The sequence below is a fragment of the Phocoena phocoena genome, chromosome 5 (assembly GCF_963924675.1).
Source record: "Phocoena phocoena chromosome 5, mPhoPho1.1, whole genome shotgun sequence".
NCBI classification, from domain to species: Eukaryota; Metazoa; Chordata; class Mammalia; order Artiodactyla; family Phocoenidae; genus Phocoena; species Phocoena phocoena.
This window is the reverse complement of record NC_089223.1, coordinates 76528182-76554124: the sequence shown is the minus strand read 5'-3', so window position 1 is coordinate 76554124 and position 25943 is coordinate 76528182. Positions and strand designations below refer to the sequence as shown.

General features: G+C 40.5%; 1 protein-coding gene across 1 annotated transcript in view; it reads left to right on the top strand.

Moving 5' to 3' along the window:
- Nucleotides 1-24559, top strand: part of PGM2 (phosphoglucomutase 2) — a 33334-nt gene extending 8775 nt beyond the window's left edge. The window contains exons 4-14 of the mRNA XM_065877359.1: nucleotides 3890-3974; nucleotides 5859-5942; nucleotides 6063-6256; nucleotides 8722-8911; nucleotides 10402-10499; nucleotides 11948-12128; nucleotides 12219-12312; nucleotides 13804-13933; nucleotides 14888-15077; nucleotides 18480-18613; nucleotides 24322-24559. Of these exons, the coding sequence (XP_065733431.1) occupies nucleotides 3890-3974; nucleotides 5859-5942; nucleotides 6063-6256; nucleotides 8722-8911; nucleotides 10402-10499; nucleotides 11948-12128; nucleotides 12219-12312; nucleotides 13804-13933; nucleotides 14888-15077; nucleotides 18480-18613; nucleotides 24322-24424 (1483 nt within the window). The 3' untranslated portion in view covers nucleotides 24425-24559. The remainder of the gene's footprint in view (nucleotides 1-3889; nucleotides 3975-5858; nucleotides 5943-6062; nucleotides 6257-8721; nucleotides 8912-10401; nucleotides 10500-11947; nucleotides 12129-12218; nucleotides 12313-13803; nucleotides 13934-14887; nucleotides 15078-18479; nucleotides 18614-24321) is intronic.
- The last annotated feature ends 1384 nt before the right edge of the window (nucleotides 24560-25943 follow it).

Here is a 25943-nt window from a genome sequence, read left to right as displayed (position 1 = left end):
ATCCCACATGCCGCGGAGTGGCTGGGCCCGTGAGCCGTGGCCGCTGAGCCTGCGCGTCCGGAGCCTGTGCTCCGCAACAGGAGAGGCCACAGCAGTGAGAGGCCCGCGTACAGCACAAAAAAAAAAAAAAAAAAAAACTGATAGGTAGATTCTTTTGCAACTTTTGAGAATTCTGGTTTTATGTTTGGGTTAAGAAGATAAAATTATTTAGACAATGTAGAACTTACTACCTATCTAAGGTAATTTTTTTAACTGGCAATATTATTTCGCACTTTCTTCCTTTTATGTAAATTTTTTTTCTTCCACTATTTATAAGCCTCATGAGCTCCTTCGCATGCTTAAATGCCCATTGCAGGCTGCATTCTTGTAACATTCCCAAACCAATGAGACTGTCTTATGTAGCTGTAGGCAGATGATGGTGGGAATGGTGGTGGTGGTGGTGATGTGGTGGAGGAGATAGATGGTGGTGATGTGGTGGTGGTGGTGGTGGTGGTGGTGGTGGTGATGGTTGTGGTGGGGGGGAGGAGGTGGTGGTGGTGATGGTTGTGGTGGTGGTGGTGGTGGAGGAGGTGATGGTGATGGTGGGGGAGATGGTGGTGGCGGGGGAGGAGGTGGTGGGGAGGGAGGAGGTGGTGGTGATGTTGTGGTGGTGGAAGAGGTGGTGGTGATGGTTGTGGTGGTGGTGGTGGTGGTGGTGGTGGTAGAGGAGGTGGTGGTAGAGGAGGTGGTGGTGGTGGTGATGGTGGTGGTGGAGGAAGTGGTGGTCGTGGTGGTGGTGGTGGAAGAGCTGGTGGTGATAGTGGTGGTGGAGGAGCTGGTGGTGATGGTGATGGTGGTGCTGGTGGTGGAGGAGGTGGTGATGGTGATAGAATCATTTGAGTGCTGAATGTGAGTTAGGCACCTAGGTATTCACTCATTTAGCCCCCAGCAAACCTGTAAAGTATGTACTTTTATCTCTTTGCTCTAATATCATAAAGTGAGAGAAGGCAACACAATTTAAGCATAAAGAGGCTGACACCAGGGGTTAGCAAACTGTTACTCTAAAGGGCAAATAGTAAATATCTTGTACCCTGTGGGCTGTACAGTCTCTGTCACAACCACTCAACTCTACCATGTAGCATAAAAACAGCCATGAACAATTCATGACTGAATGGGCATGGCAGTGTTCCAGCAGAACCTTATTTACAAAATGGGCGGGAGTTTGCCAATCACTGCTCTTAATCACATTATATGACCCTCTTTTTTACTTGAACACTTCCGCTATTATGTTGAATTTTTTTAATATTTCCAGAATATAAGTATTAGTAGTTTCTTAGATTGGAAGAACATACCAATGTTTAATATTAATGAAAGGTCTCATAACTTTACAGTACTGGATGAATTCATAGAGTCCTAGTCTTTGCTTCTCAGTAGCTTCTAGTCTAAGAGAGAAACATTAATGGGAACAAATGTGTGGCTGTGAGGAAGGGAGCATGGCCAGGGCGAAATACCAGATGACGTCAGCTCCTAGGTTGAACTCAGGGTGATATAAAATATTGGGTCTTCAGCTGCAGGCTCAAAAATGTGATTTTTGTCAATAAAGCAAGAGAGAAGCTGTATCTTTCAAGGACTGATGCTTATGAACTATATTCACAAGACAGTAATGTAGAATAAACCTCAGAATATCAGTTTGTCAATTTCAGTTAGTGAATTTACAGTGAGAATTACATCATAAGCATGCTTTACCAGCAGGTCAGACCCTCCGGTCAAAGCATGCACAGTGCATATATGTGGCTAACTGCCAGTTTAGCTTCTCAGATTTCTTCTCCTTAGGCTGACTACCATGCTTCAGGTTGACACATCTTTCATATATGTTAACATTGTCAATTAAGGTGCAGCTGTTTCTTGCTCTGGCCTTGGGGCCATATCAGTCCCTTAAAGTGACCGATGTTACTGATTCTATTTGTTTATGGTTCAAGTCTCAGAGTTTGATAGAATGGGATGGAGTGGAGCTCAGGGTCGCTGTCTGTCACCTACAGCAAGCAAGATATTTAGAGGTTGTAACAATTACTAACCAGTATATAGTAAAACACTCATGATGAGGAAATGGACATTTTCTTTTTTTTTTTAATTTACTTATTTATTTTTGGCTGCAGTGGGTCTTCGTTGCTGTGCACAGACTTTCTCTAGTTGTGGCGAGCGGGGGCTACTCTTCGTTGCGGTGTGCAGGCTTCTCATTGGCGGTGGCTTCTCTTGTTGCGGAGCACGGGCTCTAGGCACGTGGGCTTCCGTAGTTGTGGCTCACGGACTCTAGAGCACAAGCTCAGTAGTTGTGGCTCGTGGGCTCTAGAGCACAGGCTCAGTAGTTGTGGTGCACGGGCTTAGTTGCTCCGTGGCATGTGGGATCTTCCTGGACCAGGGCTCGAACCCTTGTCCCCTGCATTGGCAGGCGGATTCTTAACCACTGCGCCACCAGGGAAGCCCGACATTTTCTTAAAGAGTCGGAAACTATTGCAGTCTCAGAATTTTACCTAAGGAAATGTTGATTAGTTCTTTAATCTTACAGTTTTAAATATCTGGTGGGAAACATAAGCAATAACTGTTAAGTATATGCAAAGAACACACTGAATCTTTTTTCGTGCACATTTGTAACTTAATTCATATATATCACGTATATATCCTAGGTATGTTGAGTGTCTCCTTTGCCAGATTTAAGAAAGTGCCTTTAAAGTCAGCCTGAACACATGCTACACATTTCATGAGGGTAAAAGTGACTCAATACCTTCTAGTGAATACAGTGTGGATTTAATTCAGATTTTTAGTTAAGTTGTTTTTGCTAAATTTTGTTATTTTTATGACTTTCCCGTGTGTAGAGGGTTTTTTTTAATTGTCAAGATCATTTTCGTATTACTATTGATCCTAGGAATTTTGACGCTTGAGTTGTTAAAGATCTCTTTTTGCCCCAGCCAGCTCCCGAAATAGTGTTCCATGAAGTTAGTGCTCAAGAACTATTTGGGAGAATGATCAAATATTTTGTTTGTTTAATCCTGTAACAGTGTGGTGTTGTTCATTGGAAGTAAATTGCTCAATTATTGTGATGAAGTACTTTACTCCATGCATGAAGAAAGACCCAGTGCCATGTTCTATGTCCTGCCCTAAGTCAGGTGCTGTGGAAGTTGAGAAATATGTCAAGTGTCAGAGATTTAAGTCTTCTTCTAAGGGCTGAATGGAGCCAAGATGTATATATGTCATATACATGTCAGACGCATATATGTGTTACACATATATCACATACACACACATGCCAGTGTGCCGTATGTTTTGTAGAGGACAACATCGAATCAAATACGAGTCTTCATGGCATATACTGGATAGTGACAGCTTTAGACTCAGGTTTCTCTTGCCAAGTGACTTGGTACTGGGCCAGATAACTCTTTGTTGTGGGCACTGCCCTGTGCATTGTGGGATGATTTACAGCATCCCTGGCCTCCGTCCACTAGCTGCCACTAGCGCTCTACCCTGATGACAACCAAAAATGTCTCCAGACGATTCAAATGTCCCGTGGGGGCAGCATCGGCCTCCGCTGAGACCCCCTGAGAGGGAAGAGAGCTGAGAGGCTCGGGTGCAGGCCTGGCTCAGCCGCTGAGTGGCTCGTGGACATGGGACAAGTCATATGTCCTTTCTTGGCTTTAGTCCCATTTCTGTAAAACAAAGGGATGGAGTGAGATGACTCCTAATGTTCCTCCAGCCTTAATGGTCTCTGCCAGCAGAAGTAAAATAAACGTTTTCTTCGACCTGGCTGCCGTTCTCAGCCTAAAGAAATGGTTGGACCTTCATTTCCTTCTTTATTGTCACCCACGGTCCTGATGGCTCTACTTTCCTTTTCTCCCCCATCACTCTGCATTTCCAGATTCGCCCGACTTGCTGCCACTACGTTTATCAGCCAGGGGATTCCTGTGTACCTCTTTTCTGATATAACCCCAACCCCCTTTGTGGTAAGTAACTCTTTCCTCTTGTAATTTCCTGTCATGGAATCAGAGATGGGACATGGCCGAGTTTTACAGTCTTCAGTGCTCTTGGGATTCAGGTGTTTGAAAGATAGAAGGGCTCCTTGCCTTTTATCAGGAATTCTCCCTCCTCTCCAGGAATGTACCTCCCACATCCTAGTAATATTCTCTGGTATTCAACTTTTGATTCATCCAAATTGATTTTTTTTAGTGCAATTTTTCTTTTACTTGTATTCAAAGGATATTTTAGCTAGTTAGCAAAACGTCTTTTGTTTGTTTGTCTGTCTGTTTGCTTTTTAATTTGGCTTGTATTCTTTTTTTTTTTTTTTTTTTTTGCGGTACGCGGGCCTCTCACTGTTGTGGCTTCTCCTGTTGCGGAGCACAGGCTCCAGACGCGCAGGCTCAGTGACCATGGCTCACAGGCCCAGCCGCTGTGTAGCATGTGGGATCTTCCCAGACCGGGGAAAGAACCCGTGTCCCCTGCATCGGCAGGCGGACTCTCAACCACTGTGCCACCAGGGAAGCCCTGGCTTGTATTCTTTTTTCCCAGCTATCACAATTAGGAAACTTCTTGGGTGTAAATCTGAATTCAACTCAAACCATGTCTTATCATGAAAATTTTTGACAAGTTGGTGCACCAACTTTTTATATAAATGTTTCATTCTAAATCTTATTCATGGCCAGTATAAGAAGCATACTTGGCATGTTTTAGTAAGATTTTTATCAAATTCTTATTGTAGCAGAATCTAAAGAAAAGGACAATAGGGACTGTGACAGCTGTTGCTTTTAAGTAGATAGAACTGTTAAGAGTGGAGCCAGATGCTAAGCATAAATGTTTTTAGATACTAAACCAAAAACATGGTTTGAATGCAGTTAGTTCCATCAAGTAGAAATGAGAGTGTGTAAATAAAAAAGTAAGCTCCACTAGCTTTGTGTTTACTGTCTCTAGTGCACTGACAGGTAGGTGCAGCACCTCCTAGATTGTAAATATCCCAGTAGGCACTCAATGTCACATCCAGATGTGGTTCAAGTTTTATTGTTTGATGGAAAAATTGCAATGTGTTCAAGCATCATTGGTCTTCTGTACTATATAAGTGTTGATAGCTATTACTTTTATATCCGACATGAATTAAATGAGTGTCTCATGGTCACTTGCCCACATAGTGGAGTGATTCTCCCTTTTTCTTTGCTCCAGGAAACCTGGGGAATGGGAGATAACTCCTAGGGGGGACAAGTGACCACAGTGATTCTTGGTGGGAGGGTGGAAGCGGACAGGCAGGTAGAATCTCAGGATGCCTGTGTAGAGAAAATCTCATGTGCAGCCACGGGGCGCATGAGCCTACCCTCTCCCCATTTGGGGAAGTAGTCTTGTAAAGATGGGAGCTAAGTAGAGATGCAAGAGAGGGATAATCAGACCTGGAGTGGGAGATAAATGACAAGCTGTGAGAGCTCTCTCCATTTCTCCCGCATTTTCCTCAACCTTTTCCTTAAAAGCAAATCAGGGGAAGAAGAGCAGAGGAAGCAGTTGGAGGGAATAAACTGAATCCATAAGCTGCTGTCCCAAGCAGAAGGCTTACAAGAATGTGCAGTGGAGAATCAGACCGTCATATTGTTTGGAGAGTTTTCTAGCTCTACCAAGGAGAAGACAGAATAAGAAGACACCTAGGAAAATACTCACCTTTCTTATTTGAATTTTGAGCAGTGAGTTAGTTCTAAAGGTAGTCAGAGTGTACTGCTTGGATGTGGCACAAAAATATTGTATGACACAATAATGATGTTTATTAAAAGGGAACATGGTACAATATATGTTAGACCTTTTAAGTATATCTGATTTTTTATTTAAAACTGTTCTCCTTTCCTACTGTATTACAGCCCTACACAGTGTCCCATTTGAAACTTTGTGCTGGAATCATGATAACTGCCTCTCACAATCCAAAGCAGGATAATGGTTACAAGGTATTTTTATTTTTCTCTCCACACTTACGTCCTTCTATATGAATCCTATGCCTTTATGGTTTGGGAGCACGAGGAATGGATGAACTGTAAACCGTCTGGATATGTTCCTGCATTCTCCAGGTGTACTGGGATAACGGGGCTCAGATCATCTCTCCTCATGATAAAGGGATTTCCCAGGCTATTGAAGAAAATCTAGAGCCATGGCCTCAAGCTTGGGACGATTCTGTAATCAATGGCAGTCCACTCTTTCATGACCCAAGTGCTTCCATCAATAAGGACTACTTTGAAGACCTTAAAAAATACTGTTTTCACAGGTAAATGGATTTAGCCAAATTCTGTTTTCATTAAATTTTCTCCTCAGTTGGTACATATTACTGTAGCTGCATCTGACTTCACAGGCTATAGATGAGGGGCTGGCAGCTTTTCTTAGAAAGACAGATAGCGAATATTTTGTGCTTTGTGAGCCACTGTGTTACAACTACCCAACTCTGCTGTTGCAGGAAAGCAGCCATAGATCATACAGAAATGAACGCATGCAAACATAGCTGTGTTCCAAAAAATGTTATTTACAAAAGTAGGTGGCTGGCCCACAGGCCACGGCTGCTAACCTCTGTTGTAGATTCATGTATATGTATATGTGTGTGTACATATATATGCATATATTTGTGTGTGTGTGCACAAGTGTATTCATAAGATACATTGCAGGCATCAGAATTATATGTGCATTTACAAAGTTGATAACGGTTAACAGATTGCTCTCCAGAGATGTTACACTAGCTGAGATTCCCACCAACAGTATATGATAATAGTATATAATCCACACATTCTTACCTATACTAAGTATTAAATTTCTCCTCTTTCCCAATTTGCTGCATGAAAGTAATACCTAACTTTATTTGCATTCTTTAATTATGAATATTTTTAATATTTATTTAACCTATATTTTTCTATGTATTTGTTCCTCTTTTGCATTTGTAAAACCTCTTTGCTTGTACAGAAAACTAGACTTCACTTATTTCAAATATTGTTTTCCCTTCTGTTGTTACCTTTGGACTTTTTCATTGAAACTTGCAATTTCTGATTCCTGGGTTTTGTGTCACTATAGATAGATTTCTATCTTGGTAAAAAATACCAAGATTATTGGTAAAAAATACCAAGATTTTTTTTTAAAAAAAGCACAACTCCTGTTTTGCTTTGGCTTTCATGTTTACATTTTGCAATGTTTAAATCTTTTGAGTTGTTGGTGATTTTTAATTTTGTATGAAGCATAAAGTAGGAAAGCAGATTAGGTTCTTTCTAAAAAGTTGCAATTGTAACAACATATTAAACTAAAGAATCTCTTTTTCTTTGACTGATTGGAAATATCACCTTTAATCTAACAATTTCTAACATGATATATGAGTGCTTATTATGTATCAGATAACTGCTACAGTCCCTTCACTTGTACTAATTAATTTAACCTCATTTTAATCATCACGGTAATGCTGAGGGTAGGTTCTGGTGTATTGCCATCTTATAGATGAGAAAACTGTGACACAGAGAGGTTAAGAAAATAACCAATAGTCACACAGCTTATAAGTGGCAGAGCTCCAAGATTTAAATTTAGAGTCTGTCTCTAAATCATGTTAACCCCTAAGCCTTACTGCTTCTCATATATATTTCCCGTTACAAATTGGATCAACTTCTGGACTCTATTCTGTTCCTTTATTCTGCCTTTATATATGTAGGCCTAAACTGTTCTAATCATGATAGCTTTATAATTCACTTTAATATCTAAGAGAGTTTTTCCAGATTTGTTCTCACTGAACTTGCATATTTATTTTTCTAGATGCATTTTATTTTCAAGGGTATGTTTGTTTTAAACTACTACTGTCTTAAGGAAGACCTTGTTCATTTATTCATTGCCAAAAGATGTGGACAGTAACCTAAGAATCTAGCAATCAGATCATTGGAATTTGTTAACATCTTGTGCTTACCTTTCTATAACTTCTGCTGTTAATTTTTTTTCTTTTTTTTAAGGTATGTTAATATTTTATTCATCTTCAGATTGGTTATAAATCATGCATCCTTGTCCAACACCTCCTATGGCTATGGTGTTGCTGCCCTTTCCCCTACAGATTAAGGCTTTTGTCCTTTAGGGGTGATGGGGGAGAAACATCTAGGTGGAGTTTTGTGTCCCTCCCAAGGTGGTGGATGTTCACTTCCACGCAGCCTGGATCACAAGAGATGCTTTCTTGAAGATTCTCCCCAAGCTTGGGGTCCGGAGAGAAATCTGCTGTGAATTTTGATGAACATTTTTATTCTGCAGTCCCTAGATCAGGGTACTCTGCCAAACAGGATTGTTACTTGACAAAGAAACTGTTTTATTTTTTATGCATCCATGTATGGGATGTTCCATCACATTGTGTTAAAAGGGACACTTTGAAACGTGTGAAGCTAGTAAAGAGTATTTACTGGCACTGCCATGGGTGGGTACTGCCACTGGGCCAGCTGTGAAAGCCGTAGCATGAAATAAAATCCAAAGGTAAGCAGATTTGTGGAAAATAACTACAGAGTAAAATTTAAAACTTGAATGTGTTGGGGGAGGGTGTATGTTTGAAAGAAAGTGAATAAGTTTTCTTTTTTTAATGGAATTAGAAAGATACTCAGTTGTCTTATACATTCTTATTACTTTGATACCTTACATTCTTAGGAATCTGGTTCCTTGATATTTTGCAGTCCTTCCAGTTTTGAGAGCCATATTTGCATATTTTATCATTCTCCATGTGTCTGATTCAAGGGCTGTGAACAGGGAGACCAAGGTGAAGTTTGTGCACACCTCCGTCCATGGTGTGGGTCACAGCTTCGTGCAGTCGGCTTTCAAGGCTTTTGACTTTGTTCCTCCCGAGGCTGTTCCCGAACAGAAGGATCCCGATCCTGAGTTCCCAACAGTGAGATACCCAAATCCTGAAGAGGGTAAAGGTGTCTTGGTAACCTGATTTTTTTTTTTAATTATAAAATTTACCTTGAATATAATTCAAAACTATTACTCTTGAGAAAAAATGTTTTTATGCATTTTCATTGTGCTGAACAAAAAAGTAATTTTATCATCGGAAATATTTATATTTATTAGTCATCCATTTCTTAAATTTTTTTTTTTTTAATTTTATTTTTGGCTGCAGTGGGTTTTCATTGCTGCGCAAGGGGGAGGGCTTTCTCTAGTTGCGGCGAGCGGGGGCTCCTCTTCATTGCGGTGCACGGGCTTCTCGTTGCGGTGGCTTCTCGTGTTGCGGAGCACAGGCTCTAGGCACATGGGCTCAGTAGTTGTGGCTCATGGGCTCTAGAGCACAGGCTCAGTAGTTGTGGCACACGGGCTTAGTTGCTCCACGGCATGTGGGATCTTCCCAGATCAGGGCTCGAACCCGTGTCCCCTGCATTGGCAGGTGGATTCTTAACCACTGCGCCACCAGGGAAGCCCAGTCATCCATTTCTTAAAGGAACTTTCAAATCAGATGTCTTAGCATCAGGATGTGAGAGCTGAAATTGGTCACAAACTTAAAACAATACTTTACATTCAATTTAACCAATTTAATTTTAAGTTAATTTACTGTTCTTCTTAATGCCAAAAAGAAACAGTAATAAAATGGAAATTTATCACATGATTTTTATTCCTCATTTGATATTTTCCTGATACGAAGAAGTACCATTTAAATTATGGTTCCTTTTAGTCTTTTTAAAGGTTCGGGTAACAATGATATCCTGAGAGTCGGTTTATTTTGGTTTGTCTGTTAGGTTGACCACAGGCCCAGGCCTGGAAATACCAGTCCAGCCACATACGCTATCAGATGTGGGGCGAATCCCATGGGCACATGTGGGTCATGTGTTGATGCTCTCATTATCTGACCTTTGACTCAAAAAGTAATATGTGACCAGCCAAGACCAGCTCCAGAAATAAAATTCAGCCTCTGTTTGGGAAAAGACCTCTTTTAGTTCTTAAAGAACTGAACATTTTTAAAGACTGAAATGTGCTCAATTCTTTTTTCTTTTTTTTTTTAAGCATTTTTTAAAAATTTATTTAATTTATCTATTTGGCTGCATTGGGTCTTCGTTGCTGCACGTGGGCTTTCTCTAGTTGTGGTGAGCAGGGGCTACTCTTGGTTGCGGTACGTGGGCTTCTCATTGCGGTGGCTTCGCTTGTTGCAGAGCACAGGCTCTAGGCATGTGGGCTTCAGTAGTTGTGGCACAAGGGCTCAGTAGTTGTGGCACGCAGGCTCAGGAGTTGTGGCTCGCGGCTCTAGAGCACAGGCTCAGTAGTTGTGGCGCACAGGCTTAGTTGCTCCGCGGCATGTGGGATCTTCCCGGACCAGGGCTTGAACCCGTGTCCCTTGCATTGGCAGGCGGATTCTTAACCACTGCACCACCAGAGAAGTCCTGTGCTCAATTCTTGATTGGAATGATCTTTTCTCTTATTCTTTTTCAGACATTGTCTTTTGCTTTGGCTGACAAAAGCACGGCCAAAATTGTTTTAGCAAACGACCCAGATGCTGACAGACTTGCTGTGGCAGAAAAGCAAGACAGGTACGATTAATTGTGATTACCTACATAATGGAAAATATAAAAGGTGACATCTTTGGCAGTAAAATGTTTCTGGAGAGACCAGACCTATTTGGAAATATTTCCCATTTATTTTGCAAACGATCATCTTACTTAACCTCAGTCAGGTCCTTTAACATGGAGCAAGTACTGATCCGGGGGCCACACGGTCAGCAAGCACATTGCAGAGTAAACCAGCTCAGCATGTATTTGGAATTGAAATTACTATTTGTTATCTTCCCCCATTTTATCATTGCTTTTATTATAATTAATGACTCAGTGCCTAATGAGGGCAAAGTACTTTGTCGCTGGCTTTACAGTTCAGCGTTTGGTAAAAGGTTTGATGAGGAGCTGGACCTTCAAAGCAATGTTGAATTCAGGTTGAACAGACCAGGGAAGATGCCTGTGGGGCGCTGACGACGCTTAAGACAAGTGCGACTGTAGAGTTTGTATAGAGCAGTGGTAGGTAAGGGGGGAAAGTGAAAGCAGTTTTGGGTGTCAAACAGCCTATGTGATGGTTGGGAGACGATGGGGTACTGTCAAAGGGTTAGGATTTTCGATTATAACAAAACAGATTCAATTCTATATCAGGTTTTAGAAATTTAAGCTAAGGTGCTACATGCTGAAATGTGAGGTGTACTTGTGGCCACCTACAGACAGGAACATAAGCTGCAAGCCTGTTCTCTGGTGTCCTGACTGTGTGAATACTGCACTGGATCTTAAGGAATACTAAGCAGTCTCTCTCAGAATCAGCAGAGCTGAGCAGAAAATTGAGATATGCAAACTATTACACTTGGGGGGGCATCTTTTTTTTTTTAATATATTTATTTATTTATTTTTGGCTGCATTGGGTCTTCGTTGCTGTGCACGGGCCTTTCTCTAGTTGCTGAGAGCGGGGGCTACTCTTTGTTGCAGCGCGTGGTCTTCTCATTGCAGTGGCTTCTCTTGTTGTAGAGCACAGGCTCAGTAGTTGTGGCGCACAGGCTTAGTTGCTCCGCGGCGTGTGGAATCTTCCCAGACCAGGGCTTGAACCCATGTCCCCTGCATTGGCAGGTGGATTCTTAACCACTGCAACACCAGTGAAGTCCTTAGGGGGCACCTTGCCAGCATGTTTCTGTTATGTTTAAAACCAAAGCCTTTGCCGAAGACTGAGATAAAAGCATTTGTGTGTCATCGCTGATGTACTTATTTTGTACGCTCTTCAAAGACAGGATGTTTGTCTAGGCGAACAGGCTGAGACACGGTAGCTGCTCGTATGTTTGTGGAGTGGCAGTCACGCTTCTGGCCTATTATTTAAACAAGAATAATAAGAACAGTCCTGCAGAGGCTACTTTGAACCTTGTTTGGCTTAATTGTTCTGTCCTTAATTGTTACTTACAATTAAGTGATCTCTCTTGAGATCACTGCTGTACATAGGTTGTTTTTTCTTACAGTGGTGAATGGAAAGTGTTTTCAGGCAACGAGTTGGGGGCCCTCTTGGGCTGGTGGCTCTTTACTTCTTGGAAAGAAAAGAACCAAGATCACAGCGCCCTCAAAGACACATATATGTTGTCCAGCACCGTCTCCTCCAAAATCCTGCAGGCCATTGCCTTAAAGGAGGGCTTTCACTTCGAGGTAAGGTGTTTGTGAGACTTGCTCTTTTCCCTTTCTTTTGCTCTGTAGAAGGTCTAAGGCATTTCTTTCTCTCTTGGATTATCCTTTCAGGAAACATTAACTGGCTTTAAGTGGATGGGAAACCGAGCCAAGCAGCTAATAGACCAGGGGAAAAATGTCTTATTTGCTTTTGAAGAAGCAATTGGTAAGAGTTGATCATGATGATCCTGGGATCAGTTAATTTATAGAATGCAAATAAATGGGCAAAGATGTGGATTTGGATTTGGGTTCAAAAGATTAACTGTGAAACAGGAACACACAGTTTGTTTTTCTTCTGTGATGCTCGGCAAATGCTGAACTGTCCTACCCCAAAGTTGGCATCACAGATTTTTTTAGCTGAAAAGAATATCTCACAAATAACCAAGCCATTCATGTCAGGAAGTGAATCCTTTGCCCAGATAATTGTGAACAGTGATGTTCTGTACGCGGCTGTAGTAGCTTCAGAATCCTCCTATTTGGGGAGTTACGATATTTCCTCACTATGGTATTGATATCCAGGCCAGACATAGTTCACTCCCCCTCATAGAGTGCTCTGCAGAGATCTGTCCAGAAGAAAGGAGAAGGCATGGTTGTGGGACTTTCATCAGAGTGACTGTCACCTGAAAGAACCAGCCAGGATGATGGAAAAACGCTTGTCTTAAATGATCACTATCAATGAGCAAAAAAGGAGAGCTAGCAATAGAAACGTGAAATGCAAATGTTTGGGCTGGGGATGTTTTAGCTCTTTGTTTAATAAAAGTTATTGGACATCATACTTATTAGATAATACATACTCTTCTAGTTCATACATTCCCTGCAACATAGACACAGGCTCATCATTGAACTAATTCATTGAATGAAGTGTAAGAGCTCAGCTTTTGCTCTTATGCTCTCAGAACTGCAATCCTGGCCTGATTATAGCTTTTTATTTAAAAAAAAAAAAGATTTTCTTATATTTGTTTATCAAATATTTATTGCATATCGGTTGCACACTGACTCTGAAAGAAATGGATGACACTGACCTTAGCCTACAGCAGTTTATATAGATCTAGTTAGAAACCACACAAAAGAGTATTAGGCTAGGTGTCAAGATGAATCATATAACTCGTAAGAAATACGGGGATTCGGAGAAGACAGAATAAGCATTGACTAGAACAATTGGAAGCAGTTTTGTGTGAGCTAGAGGGATTTGGTCTACACCTGGAAAATGAGTACAATTTGTCTAGGAGGGAGACTCTCCTTACAGGTTATTCAACAAATACTTTTTCTTTTTTTCTTTTCTTTTTTGAAATTAAAGCATAGTTGAATTACAATATTATATTAATTTCATGTGTACAACACAGTGATTCAATGTTTCTATAGATTATACTCCAGTTATAGTTATTATAAAGTATCAGCTACACTGCCTGCGTTGTCCAATACATCCTTGTATCTTGGTTATTTTATATATAGTAGTTTGTACCTCAGCAAATACTTCTTGAAGGCCTGCTATGTGCTAGGCGCTGGCCTAGATTCTTAAATGTAATGGTGATGAATGAGAAGCATTTACATACTGACAACCTCTTATGCAGTAGACCAGGAGCATATAGATGTGTGCACGCACAGTGTGTGAAGGGACCTACTCCTCAGGGTGTGTGTATGACACGTGTTTCTGCAGGATATATGTGCTGCCCTTTCGTTCTGGACAAAGATGGAGTCAGTGCCGCCGTCATAAGTGCAGAGTTGGCCAGCTTTCTCGCAACCAAGAATTTGTCTTTGTCTCAGCAGCTAAAGGCCATCTATGTTGAGTAAGTTTCTATTGGCTGTTAAATTGAAGTAATGTCTTTTTCATTTCAGTTGTGCAACACAATGATTCAATGTATATCTATATTGTGAAATGATCGCAACAAATACAGTTTACATGTTATCCCCACATGTAGTAATATTTTTTAATGTTTTACTCCGTTCTTATGCATGAGATACTAATATTCTTTCTGATGTCCTTACTTTGACTATGAATTCTATTGCCTATAAAAACTAAATAAGGGATCACCTTTTCCTTTTGATATTTAACTACTTAATAGTAATTACCATTCATGATGACATTGATTCTTAACAAATGAGAACATTAGTTGCAGAAATGGCTAAGGGAAGAATGTGATTTTTAAGTGTCCAATGTCAAAAAAGACACATGTGTTCACAAAACATGTTTAGTCTTTAAAGCAATTATTCACCAGTGTCTTTGTAGTGCAAAAGCAGCCAGACACAATACATAAGGTAATGGGCATGGCATGGCTACGTTCCAATAGAGAAACTTTTACTTAGAAGTACAGGCTGAGGGCCACAGAGCAGTTCAGCGATCCCTGGGGTAGATTATTGGACCTCTTTTATAAAATTGGACCTCTTTTTTTTTTTTTTTTGGCGGGGGGTACGTGGACCTCTCACTGTTGTGGCCTCTCCCGTTGCAGAGCACAGGCTCCAGACGCACAGGCTCAGTGGCCATGGCTCACGGGCCCAGCCGCTCCGCGGCATGTGGGATCCTCCCAGACCGGGGCACGAACCCGTGTCCCCTGCATCGGCAGGCGGGCTCTCAACCACTGCGCCACCAGGGAAGCCCTGAACCTCTTTTTTAATGCTGAATTATTCCTTTGAAATTAGTCGCGGTTATTTGTTTTAGAATATACTGGTTGATACATGTTCAGTGTACACTGTGCAGAATTACTTGTTCCTCATTTTGCATGTAATTGTGTTTGTATTGATAGGTATGGCTACCATATCACCAAAGCTTCATATTTTATCTGCCACGATCAAGGCACTATTAAAAAATTATTTGAAAACCTTAGAAACTACGATGGGAAGAATAATTATCCAAAAACTTGTGGCAAATTTGAAATTTCTGGTATTAGGGACCTTACAACTGGCTATGATGATAGCCAACCTGATAAAAAAGCTGTAAGTAATGTCTTTTATCAATTAAACTCGTCTCTATTTACTTTTTGACTATACTTTGAATAGCTCAACTTAATCATATAATTAATTGAAGCTGATTTTAGGCATTATTATAAATAAGCTATCAAAATATACAGATAGTTACAAATCATGAGCTGAAACTGAAGGGGTTCTCGCTAGTCATCTAAGCCAATGCTGTCATTTAATACAGCAGGAAATCGATACAGTCGTCCCTCATCATCTGAGGGTTTCACATCCGCACATACCGAGGGTCGATTGTACTACACTATTTAATGGACTTGAGCATCCATGAATTTTGGTATCTGTGGGGGGCTCATGGAACCAAACCTCCACGGGTACCGAGGGACTACTATACTCAGAAGTGTAAGACCTGCCTGTGGTCACACAGCTAATTGGTGATGCTAGGGATAGAATCTGGGTCTTCTGATTCCAAACGCAGCTTTTCCTCTCTTTCAGCAGTTGAACTTGAAAAAGCATCAGAATCACCTGGTGGCCAGGTTAAAACACTGAGTCCTGCAGCCCACCCCTTATTTGCCTTTCTAATAAGTTCCCTGCTGATGCTAATGCTACTGGTCCAACTTTGAGGACCACTGCTTGCTTCCTCCTTAGTTTTACCCTGTTCTCTGAATATATAGGAGTTGTTAGCTGTAAAGCATGAGTTTGCATTCTTCCTACCATGTAGATTCCCCCACTGGAGTCAAAAGAAGGCTCAAATGTGGCAGAAGAGTATTGCTAACTATGGCAGGGGGGTAGAGGAAGGACAGTAAGAATATCCTTATGAGATACTGGACATTTGCCTTTTTTTTTTTAATCTTTGAATTTTATTTATTTTTTTATACAGCAGGTTCTTATTAGTTATACCTTTTATACATATTAGTGTATATATTTCAATCCCAGTCTCCTAATTCATCACATGGACATTTGCTTTGATATTCACCTTGTTATATTTTTTAATTTACGTCTGCACACAATATGTTTTTAAAGGCAAACAGTATTAAAAGGGTTATGATTAAACATGGCAGTTCCAACTCCTGCCATCTCATTTCCATGTGCCAAGACAACCACCTTCCCTCTTAGTTGTTTCTCCTGGTATTTACCACCAGATTTCTAAACAGTGTGCTCATGTGGTGATACTATGACTTATCAGTGTTAGACTTTATTAATTTTCTATTATGGAGATAGGGATTTAGTTCTTACACTTCCAGCATTCACGACTCTTCTCCCTGTCCTTACAGTACATTTATACCACAGCTCTTGGTGGCATCAGATTCCATGCTTGTATTATTATGACTGGTAACTATTGTTTTTTGCTTAGTTAAGTAGGGTACTATGATTAGGTTCCCCTTAATTTGTATAAAGAATTACTTTTCCTTTAATTGATAGCTGCTTTGTTCTTTCATTTGCATGGATTTCTATGTAACCCTCACCAGTTCTTCCCACATCCTTCAAATACCTCTCAGTAGGGTTTTTGACCTGGACTGTTGGTTCCATCTTGTTTCCAATGGCCTCCCTCCTGGTCCCTTCCTCTGGGGAGAGCCTTCTGCTCTCTGGGTTGAATGCCCAGCTGTCATCCTGGGAATGCCCTTTCACCACTCTCTGGGGGTGGGTCCCTTGCTCCTGGACCCCATGATTTCCTCTTTTTATATTTATCTTCCTAAATCACATCCTCTAGTAGCTTCCTAAGAAGAAATGAATGACAGGTAAATTTTTGGAGGTGTTTAGGTCTGAAAATGTCTTACTCTACCCTCATGCTTTATTGACTCACAGTTTGGAAAGTATTGCTCTGTATTTGTAAAGCCGTTGAGCATCCATCATTCATTCACTCAGGAAATAGTTGGGACCTGCTGTGTGCTGCACTCAGGGATGAGAACACCATACTCATTCAGTCCTTTCCGTGCCATTTGTTTTTTTCTCCATGGGAAGACATTAGGAACTTTCCGCTAAACTTGGGGTTCTAAAATTTCAGTGATATGCTTTTAGTATGGGTCTCTTTTCATTCATTTTTCTGGATACTTGGTTGGTCTTTGTTGATCTACGGAGTCATTTCTTTCAGTTCTGAGAAATTCTCTTGATTTTTGTCAAAGAAGGACGCTGGATGGTTGTTTTTCAAGTAACCTCTTCCCTTGCATTTTCTGTTCTCACCTTCTTGACAAGTCCTTCTTGACAGGTTCTTAGATGCTGACTCTCCTGGAGTGATGTTCTACTTTCCGTGTTTCTTTTTTCCCACTGTCCATCTATATCCTTCTTTCCTACTTTTGGGGAGATTACCTCAACATTAACTTTCAATGCTTCTTTGAACATTTCAGCTCTTTTTCTCTAATTTATTGAAAGTAACATCTTTTTCTTGTTTCATGTGTATTATATCTTACCTCTCTTAAGGATATTAATTATAGCTTTTTTAAAATGTAGATCTTGTTTCCTCTGTATTGTCTTTATTTCCCTCAGGGTCTCCTGGGGACGCCTCACTCTCACCCTAGTCTCCTGCCTGAGGGTAATAAACTGGGATGCTGAGGCCCCAGAAGTGGTGGAAAGGTGCTGCGGACCTGGGAGGAGGGGTTTGAGCATTCAATGTGCAGACTCTGACTTACTCTAAGTTTTCTCCATGCCCTGCCCTCCATGGTGCCCAGCGTCCCCGGCTTCTGAGCCCTTCTGGTTCAATTACACCAGAGATTTAAACCGTCTCCTGATGAGGTGGTTGGTTGACCACGTGGGCAGAAGGTGGGGATTTGGGAGGATCTAATAGCTTCTTTGTCTCACGCCTGCCCTTTGCTGTACCAGGTGCCCTAGGTAGTGAGCTTTACCAGGGCCCTGCAGAACATGCTGACTCGGTTCTTATCTGCCTGCTACAGGGGCTCCGAGGACATTCTTCTGTGTTCCATCAGGTCACCTCTGCCCCTCCACCTGGTTTCTGACTGCCACGATTAGTTGGCAACCCCCTCAACTGCTGCTGCCTCTTTGCCCTTGTGTGTTTTTTTATTTTAATGCTTCAGTCATTTTAGTGGAGTTTGGAGAGCAATCAGCTAAGAATACATCTATCAGAAGCCCTTGAAAGTGAAATAAGCCTAGTGTTTTCTGGGGTTTTGGTAATGCATTATTAATCGGTTTAAAGCAATTTCTTGTGAAAATGATGTGTTTCAATTTTAGTAAAACTTTAGTAGCTTTAATAGAACCATGGAGGTAAAAAGTAATATACAAAGTTAATTTTCACAAATTGCCTTATTATTATTATTTCATTTATACAGAGTACATTTTCTGATTTCCTCAAAAATGTTCTTTTCTTCTTTGTTTTGCATTTACTTTCTTGCTTATTCAGGGGAAAATGTTAATTAGGTAAGAACAGCTGATGTTACTACTTAAATTTATAACGTGTAAATTAATTCCTAGGTTCTCCCTACTAGTAAAAGCAGTCAAATGATCACCTTTACCTTTGCTAATGGAGGTGTGGCCACCATTCGGACCAGTGGGACAGAGCCCAAAATCAAGTACTATTCGGAACTGTGCGCCCCCCCTGGAAATAGGTATGCTATGGATGGCAGCTGCTGTGCTTTTTATTCCCTAAACTTCCTAAATTCTATTCAGATGCTAAGTAAAATATTTTATCTTTCCAATATGTAGTTTAATTAGGAATGTTGTTTCAGAACCTGCAGCACTATTGTGACATTAACAGCCCCTTGAAGCGTCTAGGGACAAGAGTGCTTACTTCCTGCTTGGTTATTTCCTTCTACCCCAAATTTCCCTGTATGGGAAAATTTCATTCCTAATTTCAGTAATAATAATTAAATTTCCTTTTTCTAGTACTTTATATTTGAGGCTGACACCAATGACTTTTTCTCTTTTTCTCCGTGTCTCTGATAAAATAAATTAAAATGCATTACACGTCCATTCAACAAATATCTTTGAGCACCTATTGTGTGTAAGTCACGCTGGGTCTTGGGGCAGATGAAGAGCCACAGCAGAAAGAGTCCTTACCACCAAAGAGCCGATGGTCTGGTAGCTTCAGGGTCATGCTTTGTGACCTTGGTAAAGGGTTTGAGTTGGTCACTTCCCAACACCTGTAACATTTTGAACTTTATCAGCCGTGGTACATGTAGCTAGCACGTGTAAATGTCATATTACACACCTATTTAACAGTCATTTAGCTATCATTTCTCTATTTCGAATACAGTTCAAAATCAGGAAATTTGGGACTTCCCTGGTGGCACAGTGGTTAAGAATCCTCCTGCCAATGCAGGGGACAGGAGTTCGAGCCCTGGTCAGGAAGGATCCCACATGCTGCGGAGCAACTAAGCCCGTGCGCCACAACTACTGAGCCTGCACTCTAGAGCCCGCAAGCCACAACTACTAGCCCACGTGCCACAACTACTGAAGCCCGCGTGCCTAGAGCCCATGCTCCACAACAAGAGAAGCCACCTCAATGAGAAGCCCGCGTACCGCAACAAAGAGTAGCCCCCATTTGCCACAACTAGAGAAAGCCTGTGGGCAGCAACGAAGACCCAGCGCAGCCAAAAAATAAAAATAATTTTTTAAAAATCAGGAAATTTTTTTAAAAAGTGAATTAAGTCAGTGCTGTCCAACAGGAATAAAATGTGAGCCACATATGCAATTTGAAATTTTCTCCTAGACACAATTTTAAATAGTGAAAAGAAACAGATAATATATTTATTTAACTAAGTATTTTAAGTATTAACGTTGCAACATGTAATCACTATAAAACTTATTAATGAGATATTAAAAAATTTTTTTTCACACTAAGTCTTCAAAATCCATACAATATTTTACACTTACCACACATCTCAAATTCAGATGCTATATTTTTTTGGAAATACTTAAAATGTTTTGTTTGTTTTTTTAATATTTATTTATTTGGCTGTGCCGAGTCTTAGTTGCGGCTTGCAAGATCTTCATTGCGGCATGTGGGTTCTAGTTCCCCAACCGGGGATCAAACCCAGGCCCCTTGCATTGGGAGCACGGAGTCTTAGCCACTGGACCACCAGGGAGGTCCTCTTAATCTATATTTAGAGTTCCTAAAATTTACAGTTGAAAAAGTAGATTTTGACACCCAAGTTGTTGGAAACATACTTAAGTTTTCCAATAACTGAATCAAGTGCTAGTTTTCAAATTTGAATTTCAATTAATTAACTTAAATGAAAAATTCAGTTCCTCTGTTGAACTAACCGCATTTCAGTTGCACTGTAGCCACGTGTGGCTAGTGGCTACTGTAGTAGACGACACAGGCCTAGGTAGTAATGGCACATACGCTCCAAAGCTTTGTCCATAGCGTTTTTCTGGCTTGTGAACCAAATTTACAACCAAATTTACATTATGAAATAAGAGCAGAGGAAATTTTCTGAGCATCTTAAATCAGTGAGCTAACAGCAGATTAAATGTAGCAGATTAGAGGGGCAGGGAAGATTTGTTACAGTTGGACTTGCCTTAGGCATGAAGAAGTGAGGGCTGATAGCAACGCAAGAAATATTAAAACAAAACAAAACTATAAAACATGGATACAAGAACTCAGAATAGTCACCTGTTGGGGACTTTATCATAAAGGAAATAGCAAGCCACACCCAAATCAGCCCTGAATCTTCTTCTGAATAATTCTCATTCTCAGTGTTTTCGTATTTCTGTATCTCATTCTTTTGAAAACAAAGGGACATAAATCCGATTTAAAGATCTATTTTCTCTCTATATGTTTTTCCTTTTCATTATCCTGTGAAAATATGTGTAATTTTTTTTTTTTTTTTTTGCAATACGCGGGCCTCTCACTGTTGTGGCCTCTCCTGTTGCAGAGCACAGGCTCCGGACACGCAGGCTCAGCGGCCATGGCTCACGGGCTCAGCCGCTCCGTGGCATGTGGGATCTTCCCGGACCGGGGCACGAACCCGTGTCCCCTGCATCGGCAGGTGGACTCTCAACCACTGTGCCACCAGGGAAACCCAATATGTGTAATATTTTAGAAAACTTTCTTTTATAATAACAATACAACTTACTGTTTAAGGATCTGTGGTATTTACATTTTTCACATGCCTTATGGAGTGGACTTAAATTTAAATATTAGTTTCTAAATTGCTGAAAATACTTTGAAAATTTGTCCTTTTATTATAGTCATTGAAATGTTGCTCCCATTTATTAAATGAAACATTAGGCACTAGGTCAGCCCATAGATATGCTGTCAGGGCTCAAGCAAGGCATGAGCACAGCTAACACACAACAGCAATAAAGCCATGGCTAAGGTTTCCTTACTTTCTGTTAATGTTAAATATTATTAATATATTTTATATCGTGAATTTCATTCATTCATGGAATTCTGTAATCCACTAACCCTTTTGAATAGAAAATCTTTTTCAAATATAAGTCCTGCTTTTAAAAAATATTTTTGTTGGGGTTGATGTCTGTAGTTGTTGTTTTTTGGTTGTTTTTTGTTTTGGGGGTTTGTTTTGGCTGTGTCGCACGGCTTGTGGGATCTTAATTCCCTAACCAGGGATCAAACTTGCGCCCTCGGCCGTGAAAGCACAGAGTCCTAACCACTGGACTGCCAGGGAATTCCCTTGATGTCTTTAGTTTTGTTCAACTTTTTGTGAAAATTTTCAAACCTATAGAAATGTAGAAATAATGTAGTGAATGCCCACATACTCCTCACGTAGACTAGGGGTTGACAAACTTTTTCTGTAAAGAGCCAAATAGTAACGATTTTAGGGATTACAGACCATACAGCCCTTGTTATAACCACTCAGCTCTGCTGTTGTAGCCGGAAAGCTGCCACAGACTTAAAAGAATAGGTGTGGCTGTGTTCCAACAAAACTTTATTTGCACAAACAGGCTGCAAGCCATAGTTTGCCTACCCTATCCTAGTTTCAGCAATTGCTAACGTTTTGCAATATTTGCTCTCACTCACCATACATATCAATATTATATATTTGGGTTGGTTTATTTGTTTTCTCAGCCATTTGAAAATAAGTCACAGACTTCAATACTCAACTCCTAAGAACAAGGACACTCTCTTACTATCTCAAGATTTAGGTAATAGTCTCAAGCAGGGTTCTAACAGAGAAACAAAACCAGCAGGGGATATATAGTAAATTCATTGATGAGTTTCGTTTTATGTATATTGTTTTAAGAAAACCAATAAGGGCTTCCCTGGTGGCATAGTGGTTAAGAATCCACCTGCCAATGCAGGGGACATGGGTTCGAGCCCTGGTCCGGGAAGATCCCACATGCTGCAGAGCAACTAAGCCCATGTGCCACAACTACTGAGCCTGCGCTCTAGAGCCCACGAGCCACAACTACTGAAGCCCGCACGCCTAGAGCCCGTGCTCCGCAACAAGAGAAGCCACCGCAATGAAAGGCCCGTGTATCGCAATGAAGAGTAGCCCCCTCTCGCCACAACTAGAGAAAGCCCGCGTGCAGCAACAAAGACCCAACTCAGCCAAAAAGAAAGAAAGAAATTTATATTAAAAACAAACAACAGGGGCTTCCCTGGTGGCGCAGTGGTTGAGAGTCCGCCTGCCGATGCAGGGGACACGGGTTCGTGCCCCGGTCCGGGAAGATCCCACATGCCGCGGAGCGGCTGCGCCCGTGAGCTGTGGCCGCTGAGCCTGCGCATCCGGAGCCTGTGCTCCGCAGCGGGAGAGGCCACAACAGTGAGAGGCCCACGTACCGCAAAAAAAAAAAAAAAAAAAAAAAAAAACAACAGTAATTATTAGTCAGTGTGCCTTCCTGAGAACTCTTATTTTCTTCAAAGCATATTTATGGAGAAGGAAAAGACTTGTGTAATTCATATATATTTATGAAGCATAATTACTATATATGTTACCAATGCGGGGGTATAAGTAATTATAATGATAGCTACATTTATTGAGGTTTTTGGGCCAGGTTCTGTGCTAATTGCTTTCTATAATTTATCTCAATCTATACAACTCTCTTGAGAAAATAGTCTTTATCTCAATTTTACAGATGAGGAATCTGGGCCTTTGAAAGGTTGACTCACTTGCCCAAGGGCACACAGCTAGTAAGTAGTACAGCCAGAATTAATGTCTGTAATAAAATGGATTGTTTTAGTTGTACTGGTTAACTATTACAATGCAAAAATGATATTAACTAATTACAAAGATTGCCCTTTCCGTTAAAGTTAAGTTTGCATATATTCAAGGTGGTCAAGTATGAAGTATTAAAAGTTTGAATTGAAGGATTTTTGTTTTTCTATTGAGCTTTTTGGTTTTAAGTACTTATAGTAACTCACCTCATGCTAGTAACCTGATATGTAAGGCTGCCACATAAATTAGACACCTGTCTAATTACAAGTCTGTTTTATCTGTTATCAACCTTCCAGTTGTTTGCACATAAATGAGTGTTTTCCACATGCTTGAAAACTTGGTTTCCTTAAAGGGATCTAGTTCCCAGGATTTTTGTTTATACTTTAGTTGTGACCCTTTTGTTCCCAAAGTAGAATAAAAAGCAGCCGCCTAGCACAGGGAGATCAGCTCGGTGCTTTGTGTCCACCTAGAGGGGTGGGGTAGGGAGGGTGGGAGGGAGACGCCAGAGGGAGGAGATATGGGGATATATGTATGTGTATAGCTGATTCACTTTGTTATACAGCAGAAACTAATACACCATTGTAAAGCAATTATACTCCAATAAAGATGTTAAAAAAATAATAATAAACAGGGGGTCTCGGGGTCTGAGTTCCGGGTGAGTGACCAGCAGGCCCACTAGGAGGCTCCCCATCTCTTCCATCCTGGGAAGGCCTGACACAGGAGGCTGTAGCCGAGCTCCCAATAGTTTGAAGACAAACAGGATCAAGAACATTCATATCCTGGGAGACCAAAGACTTGCCAGCCATGTCATTTGTAAAAGTTCAGCAGGATTTAATGACAGCTGAAGTCATGAAAGTTTTCTCTGCACTGTTAGGTACAGACAGAACTTTTAGGGATGCCAGGCTACAAATTGTGTTTCTTAAAAATTCTTATGAGAAGTGCAAAGGGCTGCTTTTGTTTTTAGTAGAGACCTCAGGAAGCCCTTTGCGGAAAATATGAATATTGTCACATGAGGTTTTTGTCTACATCACAGATGTGTTCCCATGCTTAAGTAACTGGAGTTCTGTTTTGTCTGATTTAGCCCTCCACTTAAGGGTAAATATCAATGTTAATTGATCTATGTGAGGAATCTTTAAAATATGCTTTGGAATAATCCACTGACCTGGAATTTTTTTTTCCCCTTTATTTTGCAGTGATCCCGACCAGCTGAAGAAAGAACTAAATGAACTAGTCAGTGCTATTGAAGAACATTTTTTCCAGCCACAAAAGTATAACCTGCAGCCAAAAGGAGAGTAAACTATCCCAGCCTTGGGCATAATTACATTTCCCTACAATTAAGCTGAACTTGATTTCTTAAGCAATGTTTTTGTGGGCTAAATAATTTAAACTATTGCTACAAGTATTCATATTTTTTTAATAGACCTACACTCCTTCTTGTTTTATGTTTGAACTTTAAGGGTAATAAAGAAAGATGGTCAAATCTAACAAACCAACATTCCAGTTGAAAGGTTGAGCATCACCTGAATTTTAAAAATGAAGATTTTGGGGCTTCCCTGGTGGCGCAGTGGTTGAGAGTCCGCCTGCCGATGCAGGGGACATGGGTTCGTGCCCTGGTCCGGGAGGATCCCACATGCCACGGAGCGGCTGGGCCCGTGAACCATGGCCTCTGAGCCTGCGCGTCCGGAGCCTGTGCTCCGCAATGGGAGAGGCCACAACAGCGAGAGGCCTGCGTACCGCAAAAAAAATAAAACCATAAAAAATGAAGATTTTAAAAATAACTAACCTTCAAAAATATACTGTAATTAATATGCTTTCATTAGAATAAATACCAAATATGTTTCTTCTCTAAAATTCATTTTATGTGTAAGTAAAACAGCCAGAAAGCCTATACGTGTTACTAAATTCTGGGCTGTCCTATGTAAGATAGCCACTTCTACATATATGTATATTTACATTTCTGTCAGTTGCTTATAAAGTAAAATAGATGAACAGATCAAATGTTGTATTTAGGGAAAATACAATTCACAGGAACCTATAAAGTAGAGCAAAAGATACTTTAAAAAGGTAGTTTTTTGATCTAAAACTTTAATTCTAATAATGCACCATTATACATTGTGTATGTGCTAGGAAAAAACAGCTTAACCATCTTTGTTCACTGTGTTAACATTCACTTTATCTCTTTAAATCTTGAATGAAACAATTGGTTATTTGAAACTTGCAAAGTAGATTATTGTAGTTTTTTGCTTTAACACAATTCAGTGTGGTTTTGGTCCTAAAGCAGCAAGGACTCTATAAACAGTGACTACCTGACCTTGATTTTTTTTGCCTTGTTCTTAATGTGATCACAATCTGAAACTAGGCTTTTCCAGGTTCATTATTTAATCTGCGCCTCCTCATAACTGATGGCCTTAAAGCCTTCCAAAATGACTCCCATTGAGTACCCATGACTGAGGACCAAACTGTTCTTTATATACTTTATATATTTGTGTGATTTTTTAAAGCAAATGATTGCCTATACTCTTATTAACTTAAATGGTTATTAACAGTTTCAGAACAATGAAAAATTACAGTACCATTGGCAATCATGTTTCTCATGTAAAGGAAAGAATATTTGTATATCCTAGTGATACATAGTTTGTCCCCTACCAGATCTCTTAAATGTACAATATTCAATATATTCTATCAGCTGCTTCGTTGTAAAAGCTGTATTTATTTTTGTTTTCTAGCCTTAAAGTGTACTCTGGGAAAGAGAAACTTTAGATTTGTGTCCTCTCTACATTTTTGTGAGCACATAAATTGTACCCCATCACAGAGT